The sequence below is a fragment of the Saccopteryx bilineata genome, chromosome 9 (genome assembly GCF_036850765.1).
Source record: "Saccopteryx bilineata isolate mSacBil1 chromosome 9, mSacBil1_pri_phased_curated, whole genome shotgun sequence".
NCBI lineage: Eukaryota > Metazoa > Chordata > Mammalia > Chiroptera > Emballonuridae > Saccopteryx > Saccopteryx bilineata.
Genome location: NC_089498.1, coordinates 90938733 through 90960449, shown reverse-complemented (window position 1 = coordinate 90960449; position 21717 = coordinate 90938733). Strand labels below are relative to the sequence as shown.

The 21717-nt window shown below is 50.9% G+C and overlaps 1 protein-coding gene across 8 annotated transcripts in view; it reads left to right on the top strand.

Moving 5' to 3' along the window:
- Positions 1–21289, top strand: part of ANTXRL (ANTXR like) — a 38039-nt gene extending 16750 nt beyond the window's left edge. For 2 of the 8 annotated variants that reach the window (XM_066243642.1, XM_066243636.1), the window contains exons 4-13: positions 970–1051; positions 1152–1185; positions 2201–2280; positions 2357–2425; positions 2745–2819; positions 7444–7539; positions 17513–17548; positions 18656–18742; positions 19551–19628; positions 21014–21289. In XM_066243642.1, the coding sequence (XP_066099739.1) occupies positions 970–1051; positions 1152–1185; positions 2201–2280; positions 2357–2425; positions 2745–2819; positions 7444–7539; positions 17513–17548; positions 18656–18742; positions 19551–19628; positions 21014–21274 (898 nt within the window). In that variant the 3' untranslated portion in view covers positions 21275–21289. The remainder of the gene's footprint in view (positions 1–969; positions 1052–1151; positions 1186–2200; positions 2281–2356; positions 2426–2744; positions 2820–7443; positions 7540–17512; positions 17549–18655; positions 18743–19550; positions 19629–21013) is intronic. The other 6 variants (XM_066243638.1, XM_066243637.1, XM_066243640.1 and 3 more) reach the window with 6 other exon arrangements.
- The last annotated feature ends 428 nt before the right edge of the window (positions 21290–21717 follow it).

The following is a 21717-nucleotide window of genomic DNA, read 5'->3' as shown; positions in this document are numbered from 1 at the left end:
GGTCTTGGCAAAGGAGGGTGTCAGTGCTGGGCTGAGCTGGGCAGGGCCAGGCTTCGCCTCCGCTGGCCGGGGTCCGAGTCCTCCCCACGCCCTCGGCTGGGCCGAGTTGTACCCCAGAGTATCTCTTCTGCCTGAGGTGAGACGCCGGCCTTCAGGGCCCAGCTCAGCTTCCCTTCTGTGCAGCTCCTCCCTGTCACATGGGATTAGCCTGAACACAGCACACAGCCCTCATGTCCCTGTCCCAGACCTCCTCTCTGCTCTAATAGCAGCTGACAGGCCACGCACCCAAGGTGCCTGAGGTGACGGCCCTTCCGCCTGCGTGGACAGAGCTCGGGTCCACTGCCCCAGAATGGTCATGTTCATCAGGAGCACAAGGAGGCCATGAACCCTGGTGCTCCAATTGAGCAGCTTGCTACTTCCTGTAACAGATTCATAAGCTGGAGTGGCTGGGGGACCTTGTCAACCTCAGGGTCTGTGGCAAGGGAGGAGGACACGGGGCATCACCATGACCTTTTCCAAACTCAGCCTTTCCTGTTGTGGAGAAATGTCCACTTGAGGGCCCCTTAGCATCTTCAATACTTCCCGACACTTTGTGGGTGCAGGGTCACACTGCACATCCATGGGTGCTGCCCGCTCCGACCATGGCCGGTGATGGCAGCCCTTGCTGAGGTCCCTGAGGTCTGTGTGCCTGAGACAGGAATGAAGAAACAGCGGGGAACCCTTCCCCTGGGAACCAGCAAAGTATCACCCCAGCCCTATCCAGTGCTCACCAGATTGGTGACAGAGAAGGACTGAACAAGTCCTGTCCATTTCAATGACACAGACGGAGGGGACGTCACAGTGCTACTGGATGTGTCCTCTCCCGTCCAGGCAGGTCTGCACAGTGCAGAGTGGCACCAGGACAGCCTGGGGTATTTTAATCATCAGCTCCTCATTCTACAGTAATCCCATTTTTATAATTTTTTTCAGAAATAAAATACGGGAAGGTCTTACCCAACTTCAGAGTACAGTGCCAGGAGGAGACATAAACCTGGATGAAGGATTTAAAAGGGTACATATGTCCAGAGATTTATTTACTCCGCTCTGTCACATTCTTAAGAATATGACAATTGTTTCACTTTCCTCCTCAACATTCTTTTATCTGGTTGCAGGCAAATGAGCAGATTCAACAAGTGTATTCCAGAGGTAAGTTGGAATCCAGAGGAAAGTGAACTCAGGGTGGGGCCGAGGGTCAGAGCCAGGCAGGGCCTCAGTGACGTCTGCATGCAGACCCACCTTGCTCACTTCCTAGCGCTGATGTTGGCACAAATCGCTGGTTCTGTGTGCTGCAGGCTCCTCCTCTGTGCACAGAGGGTAAAACCATTCCAGTGATGATTCTCAGAACCACATGGGGTCCTGTGGGTACATTCTTGTTCTCAGTATATGTGCGGTGCTTGACCTACAGTTGGGGGCATGAAAGAGGAAGGGAAAGCCAGGAACTTGGAACAGACAGGATTCAGTTCACAGAGAAGAGAGCTGGGTCCCCGTGCTGATCACACGTTTGTCTCTGCCACAGTTCTGGCTCTAATTAAATTGTGCTCCGCTCAGCTTCTTCCCTTTGACTGACTCTTGTCCTCTGACAGTGTCTCCAACAGTGAGACAGGCTGTGTTCAGCCCAGAACCATGCTCATCTAGACTGTAAGGTCACAGCTGTGGTCAGGAAAGTGGTGCTGACCTGGTGGGGCACAGCGTTGAGCTGGGCGTGGCATCTGCAGCCCTAGTGCCTCTGACCTTGGGTTCTGAGCCTCGGGGACCGCAGATGCCTGCAGAAATGCCCACAGGCAGAGTCTGGAGTGGGACCCAAGCCTTCCCACCAGTGGGTCCGGCTTCTCCTCCCTTTGCTCATCTGACAGGGTTTCCCTTGTTTTCTGAAGTGGCTAGAGCTGTCTTTCAGGGCATTGGCTGCTCCATCTGGTAACAGTGAGTCACAGGAAGAGCCCTGAGCTGGGCTCAGTCTCCCCATCTCTAAAATGGGCCTAAGGCTCCCTCTCCTTCCAGAGTCAGCAGCAAAGCACTGCAGCAGCTCAGAATTGTGTGGGTGTGGGGCTGAGCAACCTCTCCCCAGGAGACAGGTGTGAGGGACAGTGCTGAGACCCTGGAGTGTGTGACAGGTCACTCTGGGGTCCTGCATTGACCAGGCCCTTCCCCATTTCCTCTGCAGACCACAAGGCTGTCAGCCTCATTATCACTCTGACAGCTGGACTGCTGCACCATGAGACACTTCAGGCAGCTAGGAAAGAAGTGAGTTTGGTTCACCATTATGCCTCTTTGTTCCATGTAATTTGGTGGATTCTGTGCAAAGCCTTTTTTCTCTTAGGCTGACAAAGCTCGAATTATGCGGGCCAAGGTTTACAGTGTGGGTTTAAAAGACTATGACCGAAGCCAGGTAATTCTGAACAGGTAACAAGGGTCACCTCTGAGCCCATCTGGAGAACATTATCAAAGTCAGCTTTCTCAGGGTTGCCCAGAGTATATTTCTATCTCACCCCAAGTGTTTGGACAACAGATTGCCTCTGCAGTCATGAATAACAAGTATTCTATGAAATCCAATACATAAGCTGTGGGTGGGAGGACTTTTGCCCCCTGATGCTGGACTACTGGCCCAGACCAGGGTCTGGTCCTTGAAGTCTAACATGGCCTGAAGTTAGAGACTGTCTCCTGGAATTTGGATCTTCTCTGTCCCAACACTTGGCTTCCTCTTTTAGCTGAAGATTATTGTAGGAAACAAAGAACTGTATCCGAGAGATGATTACAGCTCCATGAATGGCTTGGTTAACTCGGTGAGTATGAGCTCAAAGTGATATAGGGAATAGAGTAGTTTCTCATCATGACCCTATAGACACTGTTCCTGACCCTGACACACTGCTCTGTGTCTCAGCTCGTGCAGAACTCCTGTGTGCATGTTATGGGAAAAAAGACTTTCTATGCTTGTGTAAGAGGTAAGACCTACAGTCACTATTTAAGACAGAAGTGGGCATGTGTGTGTGTGGGAGGGTGTTTGGTATGTGGAGAGAGTGTGTGTGGTCTATGTGTGTATAAGTGTGGTGTGAGTGATCTTAGCGTATAGGGTGCATGTCATGAGTGCTGTGTCTTTCTGGGTGCGTGTGCACATTGAGAGGCATATGGGATTAATTTCTGTGCATATAAGTAAGTGCTGTTTGTTTTGGGGTGGAATGGCAGAGGCTTTGGAGTAGGTATGTAATTACATTTTTTCCAGTTTTTCTAAGAAAATGGACATAGATCTCTGCATAAGTTAAGGTATCCCACATAATGACTCGACATGCCTACACTATCGTGAAATAATTACCTAATAAATATAGTGTAATTAATATTTAGAACTCAAATCAAAAGTTTAATGAAGAATAGAGAACATGTTTTAGAAACTCCACAAAAAACAAACAAACAAAAAGCTAGCAAATGGAATCCAACATCATAAATAAAGGACAGTGCCTCACGACTACTTCGGGTCACCCCAGAAATGCAAGCCTGATACCTGACTTGAAATATCAATGTAATTTCCCACTTCAGCAAAACGGAAAAGAAAAAGATGATGATCTCACGGATGAAGAAAAAGATTTGTCAGTGTCACACGAGGAACAGAGCCAGACAGAAGGCATCACCCACACTAATACTCGGGGCGAACATCACACCAGCGGTTACTGGGAGCACTGTCCCTGACGTCTACTGGAACTTAACAGGGACGGCCTCCCCACCCCCCACCCCCGGGCACCGGCGGGGCGGGCACCAGGGTGCTGAGGGGCCCCTGCGCATGCCCGGGCACAGTGCTCTCCCTGTGTAGCAAGCTCAGGATGTGCGGACTCAGGCTTCCACATCATGACACTCGAGCCGCTGAGGCGGATGGATACCCGAACTATTTTCCGGTCACAGCAAACAGCTAGACCCAGCTAGATTCAGACCCAGGTGGCTGACTCTGCTTCTAGGTCCTCCCTGTTAGGCTGCAGTGCAGTAGGCTGTGGGTCAAACTGTGTGCACAGCTGAGCTCCACCTGTGGCGGGCAACCTGGGTGCTGCCGCCTCTGCCGGATCCATCGTGTGGACAAGTGGAAAGAACGGTCCCCCACCGTCAGACGTGCTGCGAGAGGCCGGTGGATCTGCAGTGACTGGCACAGGACCTAAAAGCTGGCATGCCCTAACCAACAGTGGCAGACACTGATATTCCCATTGTTGCTCTTTGGCTCTCCCCGCTCCCCATGCGGAGCCCTGAACCAGCGGGATGACAGCCTGTCTCCTGAACCTGGCACCTGCAGTAAGAGGCATGGAAATGGGTTAGAGATCCCCTGCCACAACTAGGGTCTCTACCTATTCCTCCTGGTTTATCCGCCCAGCCCAGCACAGGCCTGATTGTCTCAGTGCTCTGACTATGCCCCATGGACACATGCAGGCCTTAGTGTCTGATCAGTATGCGAAACTGCAGGTCAGGATGCCATTGGCTATGCCTCCCCAGTGGGGGCCGAGCTGAGGTGTCAGGCCCCTGCCACACACCTTTAGCTAAATAGCCCAGCAGGGCCGAGCATCTCTGCTCTGCCCATGTGAACTGTAGCTGTCCTGTGGCTAGCTGCCACGCATTGCGACAATCACAGGGGACAATCTCAAGGCAGAACTCTGGACCCCAAACGAATTGGAAGGACGCTTTTCATCACGATGACATTCTATGTCACTCGTGGGGGGTAGGGGGAGTAGTGTCAGAGTTGTAGGCAGGGATAGAGCGAGGAATTGGGGCTCTGGGAGCTGAAAACTGAACCACTTTGTGGAAAAGCAAAACTTCTTTAACTTCAAGTCTCCTCTTTCTGAAAAATCTGAAACGCTCCCCTGCCTCCCTCTTACCGACACTGCAGAGTTACCTGGACTGTCTTGAGAGCTGCCAGCTAGGGACAGAGGGGATTGCCTGCCAAGGTGAAGTGGCACTTGAACAAGGCATGAGGTGCACTGGGGAGCACAAGGGAGGAAGGAGGAACATCTGGGCAGAGGGGCAGTGTGCCTTGTTTCTGAGCAAGGCAGGCCCAGGCTGTGCTCTGGGATGTCAGGTGGGCCTGCCCTCAGCTGCCACCGTCCTTGTCACATCCCTGTAGGAGGAGGCTGGGCCCACCCTTCACAATGAGGCTGTGACCACCCACAGCATTCTGGCTTGCACTCACAGCTCTGGGAAGCTGAAGACCATGCCTCTGGGAACCAGAGTGGGCTTGTCCCCAGAAGAGCTGACACTAGAGGTCATATCCTGGTCCTTTGCCTACAAGGGGTCGGAGAAGCTACCTACCTTCTCTAAGCACCTGATTCTTTCTCTGTGAAACTGGGATCGTAATGTCTAGTGTAGGAATCATTGTGAGCTTTTAGGGAGAACATTAAACAATGGCACATAGTACATACTCATTGGTGAATGTCACTTTGTAGGAACTCAAGCCCAATGCATTGATCTGGCACAAATAAGCCCATTTTTGGTTTCTCGAAGTCTTTTGGTGTGGCAAGATTATTCTTGCTATTTTAGCTTCATCTGGAGGCTGATTTCTCCACACTCAGCAGCTCAACTTTCTTTCAGACCATATCTAATTACTGTATGGTCTGTTAGATTAAGATTCTGCCTCGCAAAGAAACACAACTTTAGGGTTCATAACCCTAAATATCAATTGCACACACGCTCTGAGAAGATAAGGGGCAGCAGACCTAGTCAGCCTGGCCCCAACTGGGCCAGCAAAAGAGCCGTCCAGGAGACTGGTCATGCTGCTCTAGCCCAGCAACTATGGAGCCCTTTGTCATGGTGGGCAGGGCCCTTATGAGTGTTCATCCTGGCAGAATGGGCCAGAGCAGCATTGTGCTATTAACCACCATGCATGGGAGAAGGCACATAGCTTTGGGAATATGGAGCCTGCCAAGAATGGGCCACACAGCTGATTTCTCAGCAGAGCGCCATCTGCTGGCATTTCTCATTCTAGCAAAAAGAGTCCGTGCCTTCCACACCGTCCATGCCCTTTCACGTGGCTCAAGATCTTATTGGGGCCAGATCACTGCCATCAGGTACCCTCGGGAAGCAGGCATGTACAGTGATTGACAGGCATGGGCCAAGCCAGGCCAGCCTGGGACTATTGGCTGCAGTGAGGGCTCCTGGAGGAGTCAGGCTCTGGGCCAGGGAAGCTGCCCACATAACGAAGGCGGTGGCCCCTAACACTAAGGATGAATGCAGAAATGAATCCATAGTGCCAGATGTTTCCACTTTCCAAAAAAGTTAGAAATATGGTTGTTAGGGGAAATATGGAGACTTTATTGGGGGAGGAGGTCCCTTTAAAAAATTTAAAACTCTTAAAATGCTGATTCCACCGCACCATAAGAATGGATTTTCTTTAAGGCAGAGAATTTGCAGTCATTTTCTTCATTGAAGGGTTGCTACAGGAAGACTTAAAACAGGAGGGATCAGGACTCCAGGGCCCAAGTTGTAGTACTGGCATTTCTCAGCCTTGTTCTTTAAGTGATTACCCCAGGGAAAATCGAGCATCTGGGACAGGAATGAGCCAGCCCCGAGCCAGGAGGCAAGAGTGGAACACAGCGACTTTGGGCTGGCAGCAGGAGGACCTGCAGGTTATCCTGCCTAACTCCTCAGGGGCTGGCCCACTAACTGCCCTCACTGTGGCCCTGCCCGGGGCCTAACCTCCTGGGGAAGGCGAGGGCCCACAACTACATCTTTCATACCAATGTATCCACACGGAAAGAAGGAAGGGCTTGGTGACTCCAGGGTGGATGGGTGAGGTCCATGGGGGGCCAGGAAGAGTCAGAAAAAGAGTAGTCACCGGCAGTCTGGGAACTCGGCTAAGACAGGCCTCCTGCTTCCCTGGCAGAGCCTCCTCTGCAGGGCCCCCAGCTCCTTCCTGACTCACCTACCTGCAGCCCAGGCCCTGAGTCCCCAGGCTGCGACAGACACACAGAATGACAGGGAAAAGGACTATTCTGGAGCACCCAGGCCTGGTGCTCGGCTTAGACAGGAGGCAGGGATGTCTTCCAGCTGCCTTGTTCTCACTCTTCTGTCATTTATGTAAGGGGGGGGGGGGGGCACTGAGTACACCCCTTGGTGGGACAGGGACTTCCAGGTCAGAAACTCACGGCCCTTTCAGTCCTGTGGAGGGATTGAGGCTGTGGGCCTTAATGTGCTCCATAGTCAGGGACTAAGGTGAGAAAACCCCTGAGTGCTCAGAGCTCAGCTCTGACTCCTCACTGTGGACCCCCAGGGACACCAGGTGAGGATCTGGCTTAGGTGGAGCACACATGGTGGTTCAGACACAGGATTCCTCATAGGAGTCCCCAGGGGTTTCTGTTTTGGAGGGTGGCCTGCCATGATAGACCAGAGGGAACACAGCGCTCTGCCCCTCCTCACACTGACCTTTGGGTGTTACTCTTGCAGAAAACTACCAACTGGGGTTTTATAATAGTGCCGTACAACGAGATCAGTTGGAGGAGTATGTTTGCAGATATAATTTGGAGAACACCGCGGTGTATAGTAAGTAGCCTCCTTAGTGTCTTTATGTGACAAGTTTCCAAGGCCAGGCTGTATTTCACTCAGCCAGCCGTACCCTCAAAGCCCTTGCTGACCATTGACTGGGATGCTGTGAGGACAGGCAGCTTGGACATGTGGAAGAACTGGCCAGGAAGCCTGACCACCTCTCTTTTCATAGGCACAGAGGGCAGATAATCAACCCTCGGCAGCACGGCAGCATCTAGGAGCAGGTGCCCTGCCAAGGGTGGTCTGAGTTCTGGGCTGCCCTTCCAGTGGCATTGCCGCCCCCTTCCCTCGGCTCTCAGTTCCCTGAGAGATGAGCAGTGATCCCACAAGCCTGCTGGTGGGCAGGGGAGGCAGCTCCAGGGCCCAGGTCTGTGCTGGTGCACCGCTGGCTCCCCCGGGGCGTGTGATCACCTTGGATTGAGAGGATGTGCCATCTGCCGGGCTGGGGCCTGCAGTTTGGCACAGGAAACATCACCTTGACCAGATGAGTGTTCTGTTCTCAGATTCTTTTTTCTCTTCTATAAAATGGGGCCAATATGATAGTTGTACAAATTAGGCTTGATAATAAGATATGTAGAACATTAATGTATGAAAGGGCTTTATTTTATTTCATTTTACTTTAACTTTCATTGACTTTACTGAGGTGACATTGGTTCTCAAAACAATACAGGTTTTAAGTGTACAGCTCACCACACCATCTGCACACCACATCGTGTGTCTATTACCCAGATTATGTCTCTTTTTGTCCTTATTTAACCCCCTTGCTCGCCTCTACCCAGCCCTATACCCTTTCCCTCTCGCCATCGCCACACTGTTGTCTATGTCTCTCTGTTGTTTGTCCATTTATTATTATTTATTTTTTGCTTAATGCGTTCACCATCTTTCATCCAACCTCGCAAACCACTCCGCTCTGACACCTGTCTATCTGTTCCATGTGTCCCCGTCTTTGTTTCTATGTTCTTCGTCAGTATTTTGCTGTTTAGAGTCCTCATATAAGTGAGATCATTTCCTATTTGTCTTCTCTGCCTAGCTTATTTCACTTAGGAAAATAAACCCGTACTGCAAAATGGGTAAAATTTTCTTTTTCCTTTTTTGTTTTAATGGCCTAAGTATTCTGTTGTGTAAATGTACCACAGCTTTTTTTATCCACTCGTCTACTGATGGGCACTTGGAATTTATCATATTTTAACTATTGTAGATAACATTGCAATGAACATAGGGGTGCATATAATCTTTGAATTACTGTTAGGGGTTCTGCAGATATAATCCCTGAAATGGTATCACTGGGTCAAAGACAGTTCCATTTTTAAATTTTTGATGACAGTCCACACTGCTTCCCACATGGCTGCACCAGTCTGCATCCCACCAGCAGTGCAGTGCAGGAGGGTTCCCTTTTCTCCACATCCTCGCCAGCACTTTTTGTTTTTGATTTATTGATGATAACCATTCTAACAGGTGTGAGGCAATATCTCATTATGGTTTTAATGTGCATTTCTTTGATGATTAGTGATGTTGAGCATCTTTTCCTATATTTTGACCATCTGTATGTCCTATTTAGAGAAGTGTCAATTTATTTTCTTTGTACATTTTTTAATTGGATTGTTTTCTTTCTGGTCTGTTTTTAAGTTAATTTTAATATTGGGAGGACATAGTTAGCCAAAACATATAGATTTTGAGTCTTAATATAGAAACACACAAATTAATGAAAATATTCAGGCATCAGTTAGACCTCCATGATGGCGGCACTGAGGTAGCAATGATCTCCCCACAGAGTCCTGGGGTCCTGATGGACCTTCTGAACACTTCTCACTTCTCCTTTTTAGTACTTGATACAATCATTTGATGTGATTATATTGTGATCAATGGCTTCTTATTCAGGGCCATCTGGTATACCTGGCAGCACCCAGGGCTGAGGCTCTCCTTCACATGGGGAGCTAACGTTCATTGAGCACTTACTACATCTAATTCCTTTTATACATGTCACAGTTCATTCTCAAAGGAGACCAGGTGTTGCTCCGTTGTGTGGATTTAGAACCAGAGAGGAGCCATTAAAAGGTTTCCTTACAGTCAGAGCTGGTGCAAGAAGAGGTACAAAGCAGAGCCAGGTGACCTGAATGCTAGTCTGGGACTTCATCTCCCTGAGGTGACAGATCTTAAGGGAGATGGGACATAGCCTGTCTTCTGGGAATTGTGTTTAGACACCTCCTTTGTGGTGTGTGGGTGGGCTAAACGCCACCCCGGAGGTCAACAGTGTTTCTCTCCAAGGAGGACCAGAGTGCTGGTCTATACCTGATTAAGGTTAGCCTGGGTGGCCAGAGTGCTGGTCTATACCTGATTAAGGTTAGCCTGAGTGGCCAGAGTGCTGGTCTGTACCTGATTAAGGTTAGCCTGGGTGGCCAGAGTGCTGGTCTATACCTGATTAAGGTTAGCCCGGGTGGCCAGAGTGCTGGTCTATACCTGATTAAGGTTAGCCCGGGTGGCCAGAGTGCTGGTCTGTACCTGATTAAGGTTAGCCCGGGTGGCCAGAGTGCTGGTCTATACCTGATTAAGGTTAGCCTGAGTGGCCAGAGTGCTGGTCTATACCTGATTAAGGTTAGCCCGAGTGGCCAGAGTGCTGGTCTATTCCTGATTAAGGTTAGCCTGGGTGGCCAGAGTGCTGGTCTATACCTGATTAAGGTTAGCCCGGGTGGCCAGAGTGCTGGTCTATACCTGATTAAGGTTAGCCTGGGTGGCCAGAGTGCTGGTCTATACCTGATTAAGGTTAGCCCGGGTGGCCAGAGTGCTGGTCTATACCTGATTAAGGTTAGCCCGGGTGGCCAGAGTGCTGGTCTATACCTGATTAAGGTTAGCCTGGGTGGCCAGAGTGCTGGTCTATACCTGATTAAGGTTAGCCTGGGTGGCCAGAGTGCTGGTCTATACCTGATTAAGGTTAGCCTGGGTGGCCAGAGTGCTGGTCTATACCTGATTAAGGTTAGCCCGGGTGGCCAGAGTGCTGGTCTATACCTGATTAAGGTTAGCCCGGGTGGCCAGAGTGCTGGTCTATACCTGATTAAGGTTAGCCCGGGTGGCCAGAGTGCTGGTCTATACCTGATTAAGGTTAGCCCGGGTGGCCAGAGTGCTGGTCTATACCTGATTAAGGTTAGCCTGGGTGGCCAGAGTGCTGGTCTATACCTGATTAAGGTTAGCCCGGGTGGCCAGAGTGCTGGTCTATACCTGATTAAGGTTAGCCCGAGTGGCCAGGCAGAGCTGATTATTGTTGGTTCTGATGCACTAAAGAGGATTAATTTGTCAGTTTTTAATTACATTCCCCTCTGATAAGATATATAAATAAAAATTTTTGAAAATTTAGAGAAGCATAAAAAACAAGAAAATGCAATTGTGTGTTTCAATATGTTTTATGCTGTCCGTTTTCCTCTGTAATGTTTTTATTTTTATAAATATATTTAAAGGGCACTAGAGTAAAGGTTGTCAAAAATGAATTGATTACAATGTCCATGGGATTATGGCGGAGGAAATGGGGAGGCGAGTAGAGTGACAAGTATGTGGTGACAGTGATTTGACTTTGGATATGGGTACACAATACAGTCAACATTTCAAATACTATTGAGATGTTTACCTGAAACCTATATACTCTTATTGATCAATGTCAACCTGTTAAGTTTAATTTTCTAAATTCAAAGAAAAGGAAATTTCTTTCCATTCAAATGTGGTTTCCTGAGCCCAGGTGGTAGGGTAGCAGCCATCACCACATTTTCCTGCTTCTGGACTGTAGACTTTGTACTGAAAATCTTTTACCTTTTGAAATCTCTTCTTCCAATACTAGCCATCCGACCCTCAGACACATATTACTTTTCCAAACTGTACTTGAGGATTATTTCTTTACCAACAACATTGAAGACATAAAATAATTCATAACTTCATGGCTAATGCAAAAACTGAGGTGGAGCCTGACTAGGCGGTGAGGCAGTGGATAGAGCATCGGACTGGGATGCGGAGGACCCAGGTTTGAGACACCGAGGTCGCCAGCTTGAGCAGGAGCTCATCTGATTTGAGCAAAGCTCACCAGATTGTACCCAAGGGCGCTGGCTTGAACAACGGGTTACTCAATCTGCTGCAGCCCCACAGTCAAGGCACATGTGAGAAAGCAATCAAGAACAACTAAGGTGTCACAACAAAAAACTAATGATTGATGCTTCTCATTTCTTTTTGTTCCTGTCTGTCTATCCCTGTCTATCCTTCTCTCTGACTGTCTCTGTCTCTGTAAAAAAAAAAAAAAAACTGAGGTGGATAAAAATGCAGCTTCATTTAGAAATGGCCATCATGTAGAGACTAGCCTTACCTACGCCACAGTTCAAGAATATAAAAAGTACCAGGCTCAGAATGAGAAGGTGCCTCATAACCAATGCTATGAGCCACTGGAGTGCCACCTCCCAGACCCCACCAACTACAGTAAACAAAAACAGAAAGCTCCAATGCCCTGCTCAGGTCTCCCTGCCCCAATGCACGGCTTCACCACCCTCCTGGTCACTCAGCTCAGACCTGCACATCGTCCTGATTCCCCTTCATTTTTAACCCACATCATCCAGTCCACTGCCACCTCCTGTTGCTGCAGTGTCCCTGACATAGCCGGACCCGGTCGGCCTGTGGTCAGGTGTATTGTACTTAGAATGAAACTTGAACCCTATCCCAGGGCCACAAAGCCCTGCTCATCTCTCCTCACTCTCTTCTGTCCTACTCAGCAGTACAGCTAGTTTATACCTCAGGACATTGGCACCTGTGCTCCCACTGCAGGGACTTTCCTGCTACCTTTCCTGGCTTTCCCTTTTCTGTTTTCAGTTCCAGTATGCCTCCTCAGAGAGACCTTATTGTTAGTACAAATTTCCAATAATACACAAAAGTAGCAAACATTGCATAATTGCTGCGAACTAGCACAGCTAGTAATTCTAGGTCCTGAGTGAGTATAGTCCGGAATTAAGAAAATAGACTTAAAGAGAAAAAGGATGAGCTTGGGAGGACTCTTTGCAATGCAAAAAGATAGCTTGCAAAAGGCGAGTCTCCACACCCTTGCCTGCTTTATTTATAGGGCTAAGTGAGGTCATTAGCAAATCAAAGATATAATTAAAACAAAGTCACATTTCTAAGGCAACCCAAGAATTCTCCCAAGTGCAGAAAACACCCACCATACATAACATCTTAACTTCACAAAACAAAGGATAAAAAGGAAACTGCCTCAAGTCCTTCTGAGGGATGGGGGGGGGGGGGGGATAGGACCAGTACAAACAATCCAGCACCACAGCTATAATGGAGGTGTGAGAAAAAACAGCCTTTAGCAACTTCACTAAGCAAGTGAGGTGGGGGTTGTGCAGACTGTCAGCTTACTGCCAGTTCCCCACACCTCTGTCTCCCAAAAATCTAAACTGCAAAGACCCTGTTGGCTTGCGGTCCCCAACACAAAATGAACTTGAAATAGCTATCTCTGTGCCATTAATATCTATAAACCCCGAAGAATCTGGTTTAGTTGATACCTTCACCATTTATTATTTTGAAGAAATCCCAGACATCAAAGTGTTGCATGAATAATACATCAGTATCTCTAAAGAGAAATTGTATCTTTACAGACAGGACAGGTCCTTCATTGCTAAGCAGCTGCCCTTGTTTATTCCCTGTCCTTCCCACTCTTCATTCCTAGTCCTTCCCATTGTTTCTTAATGTCACAGTATATTTCTCTCTGGCATTTATTCTGTTCACTGTTATCATTATCGATCCTCTTCTTTACTCTTCGAATGGTGAGGACCTCTGAGACAGACACTTGGCTGGCCTTGTTTGCATGAGACACCATCGCTGCCCAGGCCTCATCAGTGCCGAGAGAGCAAAGAAGAGAAGCTAGCCTCTGCCAAAGTGATAGGTCTGCTCCCCAGAAGCAGGGGACAGGGCGTTAGATGGAAGGATATTTCCATTGACAGTATTCTTGTGATTTTCTTTTAGCTCAGAAAGCCCTCAATGTGACAAAAGAAAAGCTAATTTGCCCTGGACATATATTTGAGAAGCCAGCACAGTAAGTGCTTCAAGTTGGGAGCCAGGTGGGCAATTTGGGGCCCCACTGAGTGTCTAGTAAATGAGATGCCATGTCTGCAAGGAGAGTATGTATCTGTCTCCAAGAATGCCCAGGGCACCCTCCACGACCACTCTGGTGGAGGTCACCCAGAATGCTCAGGTACATGTTGTGGCCTGGCTCTGATGAGGAGGGCAGGATGGGACAAGGATGTGCCTCAGGGATGGCACCTTTGCTTTGGGCAGCCTTTTGAAGCTAAGGCAACGTATTGTGTGAATACCTAAGAGTGGGGGCAGTGACACCTATCAGTCATTTCTTGTCATTAGCCCATGACCACGAGGGCATAGAATGCCCTCCAGGGCTCCTCACTGCCTGGTCAGCCTCCCTTGCAGAGCTGACGTTACAGTGCTTGAGAAGCAGTTCTGCTGACGTGATGTCAGCTCTCTGGTGTCCCCAGTGCCTGATGTAGAAAGCCATTGCAGCGAGGAGAGATGTGGGATAGCTACTGTCGAGTGCAAGAACTGTGTCACTCCAGGCTGGTGGTCACCATCAGCCCTTTCTGTTCTTTAGGGTGGTGTTTGTGGATTACAGTCTCAACAATGGCGGCAAGTTCGAGTTATCCTCTTTGAGAATCACCAGTAAATACTGTGTGAGTGTCAGGGTGGCTCTGTGCGAAGCCCCCGTCCTGGAGGAGAGACTCCCTTGGAGACAAGAGAGGGGAACAATGACCCCAGGCAGATCCCGCAGGCAGCGTGGGCAGACAGGTGAAGCATCTCACAGACCACTCGGAGCCCTTAGACCTCTGTTGGGGAGCTGTCCCCCCACTCAGGCAAGGGAAGAACTTTGTGCATACAGACACCTGGGTACAGCCACACGACCAGGTCTTGTAGAACATTTGCTTTCTGTGTGTAAAAGTGTCACTGGAGCACATGGACAGACACATTAGAACTCTAAGCAGACTCCAGAAACTGTTCTGATGCTCTGCCAACACTACCTTCCACCTTGCACTTCCCCTGGCCCAGGTCCAGCAGCAGGGGGATCAAGGTCCATCTGGACTTCAGCTAAAGCGAGTGGGGGAGGCTGGGAGGCAGTGTGCTCTAACCTCTGTGCCTCCCGTGCCTTCCAGACCCATGTCCAGGAGCAAGGGACCTGGAGGGCAGGACTGGCGTTGGCCTACGCTTCGTGGTCCCATTGAACTAATGTAGCTCATGCAAGGCTCTGAACCCACTCGTGACCATCACAGGCCCTGGCTCCTGCTTGGGAAGCACTGGCTGTCATTTTGCTGACGCCATCACCCTGCATCTGCCTCTCTGCCTTTCTCCCACTCCTCAGCTGGCCTCTCTGCTGACCCTCTCTGAACTTCACAGACTCCTGTCCCTCTGTTGGTGGGGAAGCCTCAGGACGGAGGACGGGCCGAAACTCAGCTCAGGGAGAGGCACTGGGAGCGAGGGGCTGCTCTCAGGTGCCCACTTTCCAGAGTTCACGTCATCTGGCACCTTGCTCAGGAGCGTGACATGGGCAACAGAGAGTCAGGCTGGAGAGGAGGTGTGCCTGGAGGAGGGACTCCTGTGCCTAATTGCCAGCACCCTTGCCCAGTGCCAGCTGTAAGGGTTCCCACAGTACTGACAGTCCTTCCTCCGTGTCTGTCTTCCCTTGCCCCGACACCCATTCACGAACCAGCAGGATGGGCTGAGACATTGGCCGTCAGGAGCCCCCGTCACAGGCACATTGGGGAGAGCGCAGGCCGCCGGGCAGCTGCAGGCCCAGTACCCTGACCTGCAGGCCCAGCAGCATCAGTGGCCCTGACCTTGCCTCTCTGCTCCATCCCCTGTCTCCTGGGCGCCGGCTCTCTCCACTGTCCCCCTCAGTCTCCCCTCACAGCACATGCGCATTTGGGAAGGGCCGTGCAGTACGCAGTCCACAGATGCAACTCCCTTGCCCATGGTTATGAATGACAAGACAGTAGTTCCCACTCCTTAAGCCCCACACGGGCCTGGCCTGTGCTCAGATGGAGCAAGTCTGCCACCTTGATGACTGCCCCCTGCTTCTCAGGGCGCCCAGCAGCTGAGTATCTAGCTTGGGTGGTTCTCAGAATCCCCCGTCTGTTGGACAGAGCTAGCACGGAGGGCTGGTTTGTCACTCCACAGAGGACTCCAGACTTCCTGTGAGAGCTGGGAGGGCAGAGCATCTGACCAGGTCCGGGGATGGAGTCTGAGGTCAGGGGCTCCACAGTGGCTCTGATTCCAGCCATGGCCCCACTGTGGCCCTGCCGGGGGTTCCCTGAGAAGGGAAGTAGGGGGACAAGGCAGTAGGTGGGGAGACCTGGTGCTGGAGGACTGGGTAGGGGCTGCCCCTGCCCACCGCGAGCCTCAGGCTTCTGTGCTTTCTGCAGGATAAGCCACCAGACTCTCCAGCTACCACATCACCTGCCTCTCTGCCTACCAAGCTGCCTGCTCCTCTGCCTCCACGACCGCCTCCCCCTCTACCCGCTTCCCCAACTCTCTCACCACCTCCCGGGCCTCCAACTTCATCACTCTCCAAGCCTCCTGTCTCCCTTCACCGCCCACCTCCTACCACACAATTCTTGCACATTATCAGCCATCTAAATTTCGTTGTTTTTGTCCCGCCCTTGCTCGTGTTCCCCTTGCTGCTCTGGTGCATCTGGCGTTGCAAGAGGGTGAGTGACTCATGTTCACACAGCCCTGTGACCACCCAATAAGAGTAGCATGCCTTCTTACTTCATGACCCTGCCCGTGGGCTGGTTCCCATCAGCTCCACCATCATCACATGTCAGGCAGAGGTACAGACTCTGACCTCCATGCCCAGGCAGAGACACAGCCAGGGCTTCTAAGGAGCCCCTCCTCAGACTTCCCTTAGGGAGGCAGTCTATGTGCTGTCCTGACCCCTGGGGAAAAGCACAGGCCCCCGAGAAAGAGGCTGCCTCACAGCAGCCAGGACTCTGAAGGACTCAGGTGGAGACAGCAGAGGAAGCCTGTGCTGGTGAGAGAGAGGTGGTCCCATATGAGGCACAGGTGACCCAAAGGGAGAATGACGCTGGCCAGGAGCATTCATAACCTCCGGGGCAACTGTGCCTTTGAAAGCCAGTGTGGGTCTCTGCACATCTCTAGTGCCTTCTGTCATTGCATCTTCAGCCATGACTAAGGGCCAGGATGGGCTGGGCCCCGTGCTGCACACAGAAGGAACGAAAGGAAGTGGCCTCCATTCTTCCAGGAGCTCATTGTCTGGTATCTTGCTTTTTATTCCAACTGGGGGTGAAAAAGGAAAAATGTCAACATCCTAGTTTGTGGCAAGTGCCCAATGAAAGCAGAGCAATACCAAGAGACAGAGACCGGCTGCAAGGAGGGTTGAGGCAGAGGCACTGGCCAGCTGGGCTTCCAGGGCACAGCCAGAGAGCTGGGTGAGGAAAGTGGAGGCAGAGGTGATGAGGATGGAGCAGACCAGCAAGAGGCATCAGGTCTGATTTCTGGAACAGGGGTAGCAGGGAAGAGAGAGAGCCCTGGGTTGCTGGGGCGACTGTTATCACTAAGGGCTCAGAGGACAGGGAGGGCTGCAGGAGGATGGAGAAGTGTGGAGACAAAAGGGACGGGTCCTATGCTCTTCATTGATGTGGGCAGCAGAGAAAACTACCAGATGCTGTGTTCTACCAGGAACCAGGCCCTCTAGTCTGGCTATGTCCCTGTAGACCCCAGAAGGAGCTTCCATTCCCCTTTCATAACTGAGGAGTCTACAGCTCGGGGAGGAGGAACTTGTGGTCACTACCTTCAGTAATGGGCACCTAGATATTGTCCCAAAGCCGCTGTTCTGCCCTGCTGCAACAGAGCAAGGTCCCCCTGTCTGCATGTCCATCCATCACCCTCTGCCCCTTCCAGCTGTACTTACGTCTCTTTAACATTCTAGATAATTAAGGAGCCACCACGAGTGCAACCAGAAAAGGTAAGTTGTGGTTAGGTACGATGTTGTCAGCAGGCTTGATGCCCACACTGACATATACGAAGAAGTCTTCTGCCACCTAAGGGGCTATTTCTGCTCCCCCACCCCCAGCTTCACCTACCTGGGCAGAGAGAGCTGGGAGAAACAAGAGTGTGACACACGGGCTGGGAGGGGCCTGAGGACCACATGCAACTCATAAAATTCACCCAGATTATCTTCCCCTCCCCCCAAGGGCCTTGATCACTTCATGAGGCATAGGGGAGCCTGTTTCACCTACTGCTATGGTCACTGCTCAAATAAAAGGGAAAGTATGGTCAGTTCCCAAAGGACTGTGCGGGATGCCCCTTGTCCAAGACAAGGTCAGCGGTTGGAAAAGGAGGCTCAGGTCAGGGACCTAATCCCCCTCAGGCTCTGGTGTACACTGGGCTTCATTTCCTTGGTGTCCTCCCTGATCCTGTCAGAGTAAGGGGCTGGAGGTGGCCTGTAAAGACCACAGGGTGGAGGAGGGCGAGGGTCTGACTTGCACTGAGCTGAGAGGGAGACCCAGCCCAGGGGAGCACTGGGAACGAGGTCAGGAGAGCAGGTGTGCCTCACCCAGCATGGGGGTGAAGTCAGGGCCCCTCAGAAGTACTTGTAGCTGGTGCACTGTGTCCTGGGAACAGGGAAGACCTTGTCCTCGGATCTGAAGGGACACAGGCCAACAAGCCCTGGTGACCCCTGTGTTGTGGCAGTGTGATCTGGGAAGGCGGGCCTGCCATGGTCAGCTATGTACAGCCTGTCACCTGCTAATGTAACACCTGAGACAGCTCTCCATTACATTACACAGCCCAAGACTGGGCTTCTCCAGCAAGGGCAGTCTCAGGGAAGCCAAGATGACCAGACAGGCTTCACTGGTATTTCCGGGAAGAGCCATATTCGCAAACCAAAGTGACTTTGCTTATGATTCCCATGGAGGGCACGGTGTTATGGGGCAGATGCTACTACTTTGTCCTTGGCTTCTTCCACAAACTTTGCGAGACACGTAGAGCTGAGGTGTGGGGACAACAGATAACAAGTGTCTGCACCCAGGGGCTGCCAGACCGGGAAGCTGACAGAGTTTTCTCTTTATAGAAACAAGAAACATGTCACATACAGACATGTCCCACAGTGATCGTCCCTTGTTGCGAGTGCCAAGAAGACAAGATACAAAGAATGGATGTGAGAAGGACCCTAGGGAGGGAGCTGGGCCTGAGTCTATGGGAGGGGAGGGGAGGGCTGCTGCTGCTCCCAGCTCCTGGGCCCCCAGGGCGCGGCTTGTGTGATGTGAAATATATGGTCACTGGACTGTCAGCACTGGGCACCACCCTAGTCCTCCCCTTGGGTTTAGGGATGTTGGTGTCTAGCTCACAACCAGCCGCCTCTGGTTCTCACAGAACATGTCATGAGCTCTGACAGTGGCTTAGGTGTCATAGCAGGAGCTGGTCAGCTACACAAACTCAATCACAAACCAACCAACAGAGTTAGAAAAACATATTCTAGGCCATGTTCCTACCTCCATTAAACATACCCAGAAACACCAGTGGCTGTACTTGTTCTTGCAGAGTGAGGAAAAGAGCTCACGGCATTGTCCTTGTGACTCTCTGAACTGGGGCGCTGAGGGACACACTAAGGGAGGGCCAGAAGGACATGTCCTTCCCCCAAGAAGTGCTTGGTCCTCTTCAATGAGGAGAACCCAGCCTGCAGGGACATGCATGACAGGACGGAGAAAAGGAGGCCTGAAAGGAGCCCTGAACTTCTCCCCGCACACCAAAAACACTGATTTGCTCCAGATCCTAAACAGTCTGTGACCCTCAATCACCACACTGCCAAACACACAGCTGCCTGGCGCCTGCCCAGCTCGAGGCTGCACTGGAGTCAGCAGTTCCTAGACACAGAGTGCGGGAGCGGCCAGAGGGACAGAGGGAGCTGCCAGCTCTGGGGGCAGCGCTCGTGCCCAAGCCCCCTCACTGCCACATCTGCTTTTCAGGACAAACTGGACAGCTTGTGTGACTTTGTTCAAAACTACAAACAAGTGTCACCGATGTACTGTCAGCCAAGGCACATGGTAAGCAGGGAGTAGGGATGTTCCCCATGGACTGGGGTCCTTGCTTTCCTCCCAGCCCCTGACCCTTGCTCTTTGGCATTGTGGGTCAGAGAGCTCTGTCCCAGCATCTGCCAAGGAGGATGCTCAGGATGTGGAGAAATGGGGACTCGGGAGCCTTCAGGTCTGATGTTGGATGTGCACACACCCCTGCATTTCCCTTACCTGGTCATCCCAAGAGGGTCAGGAGACTCTTATCTAGGGCGCTGCCTCGCATTTGCGCACTTACAGAAAGGGGGCAGGACAGCAATGTCTGCTGGCCTCCCAGGCCATCTTCCCTCCCCACTGACACCGTGCCTGTGGGTCTGCCTGCTCTCCCAGCCCCGCTGACGCATTCATGGGTTGGTCACTATGGTGCCAGGAGTGGTGGCAGGCAGGGTGCCATCCCCTACTCTAATGGTGTCTGACCAGCACTCAGCGGTTTGACCAGGGAGTGAACATTCCCTCCTTAGCTCATTGCTTGTAACTTGGAGAAGTCCCATTGTTATATATTGCTCCTTTTCATTTAAGCACAATCACAGCTATTTTTCACTTGGTCCTTCCGTGGAGCAGCTGATAACCGCAGAATATGACATGTTGTTACTATTTTAATCCTTCCAGTACAAGTAGGTATTATCTTTTTTTTCAGTTTTTTCATGATTCACAGAGAGGATCAGTGACGTATTCCAGTTCACGAAGGCTAGGAGTGGCAGGCCTGGACTTGACCATGAGGCCTGCTTCCACCTTGCTTCTCCTTGCTCAGCCCACTGTACAAACTGGGCCGGGGGGGAGGGCCTTGGGCCCCAAGGTCTGTAGTGAGGGCTACACTGGCCACATTCAGGTAACACATGTTCTCATGGACGGACCGATAGGCATTAGAAGTTCTGGGCAGAGTCATCTTATCCCTTTGTGTGCTGCAGCCTCCACAGCCTGTCACTCATTAAAGGGTCCAAAGAGAACCCCTGTCAGAGGGCCTGTAGCCCAACCAATGGGCTGTGGAGAGGGCTCCTCCCTTCAGCACTCTCCTAGAAAGAACGTCAATGTTGGGGCAGATGTGGAGGCAGGGCCTCCCTTGTTCTTGATTCCCAGGCTCCCAGTCTGTGGGGCAGATGAGTTCCAGCATAGGGAGTCCAGAGTCAGCCCGCTGGGGCAGCCTCCAGAAGGAGGGACAGACTTCTGACGCCTGAACCACGTCCCCAAAGGGCATCCCTGCCTGGAGGCCAGCACTTGTGTAGAACAAGGGCATCACAAATGTTCACTCTTCAGTCCTAATAGATCCTGACCGTGACCCACTAGAGCCAAGGGACCACAGCCTTCTGGTGCCCATTCCACTGATGCCTCAGGGGTCTTCTCTCTTCTCTCTCTTACAGAGGAAGTGCTTCAGCCTCACCCTAATGGACCCCCAAGATGCACAAAGACCCTGTGGCCCAAAGATCTGCCTTGGACCCAGCCAGGAACCCAGCTTCCCCCACAACAGCCGCTGCTCATGGTGCCAACACCCCACACAGATATGCTCCCCACCTCCACCCAGAATGCTGCCATTAATCCCTCCCACTGCCCGGGCACTGCACAGAATGACCTTCTCATTCCTACCCGCATACCCAACCTCCCTAAAAACCACAGAATATTAAAAAAAACTTGGTGTACTTCACTGGCTATATTGAGTCAAATACTGAATATTTGCTTTAAAGTCAAAAGGAGTTAGATGTTATTGCTGCTTAGAATGGCTATTGTATTGCCATTTACGACAACATGGATGGACCTTGAGAACATTATACTAAAGAAAGTAAATCAGAAAAAGCTGAGAATTTATTATTTCATTCATAGATGGGATTTAAAACTGAGACGAACATACAAAAAAGTAAAGTGTTTTTTAAAAATTGACAAATTCAACTATATGAAAGGTAAGAATTTTGCTTTTTTTTCTTCTTTCTGCTCTCTTTTTTTAATTAATTTTAATGGGGTGACATCAATAAATCGGGGTACATATATTCAAAGAAAACATGTCCAGGTTATCTTGTCATTCAATTATGTTGCATACTCATCACCCAAAGTCAGATTGTCCTCCGTCACC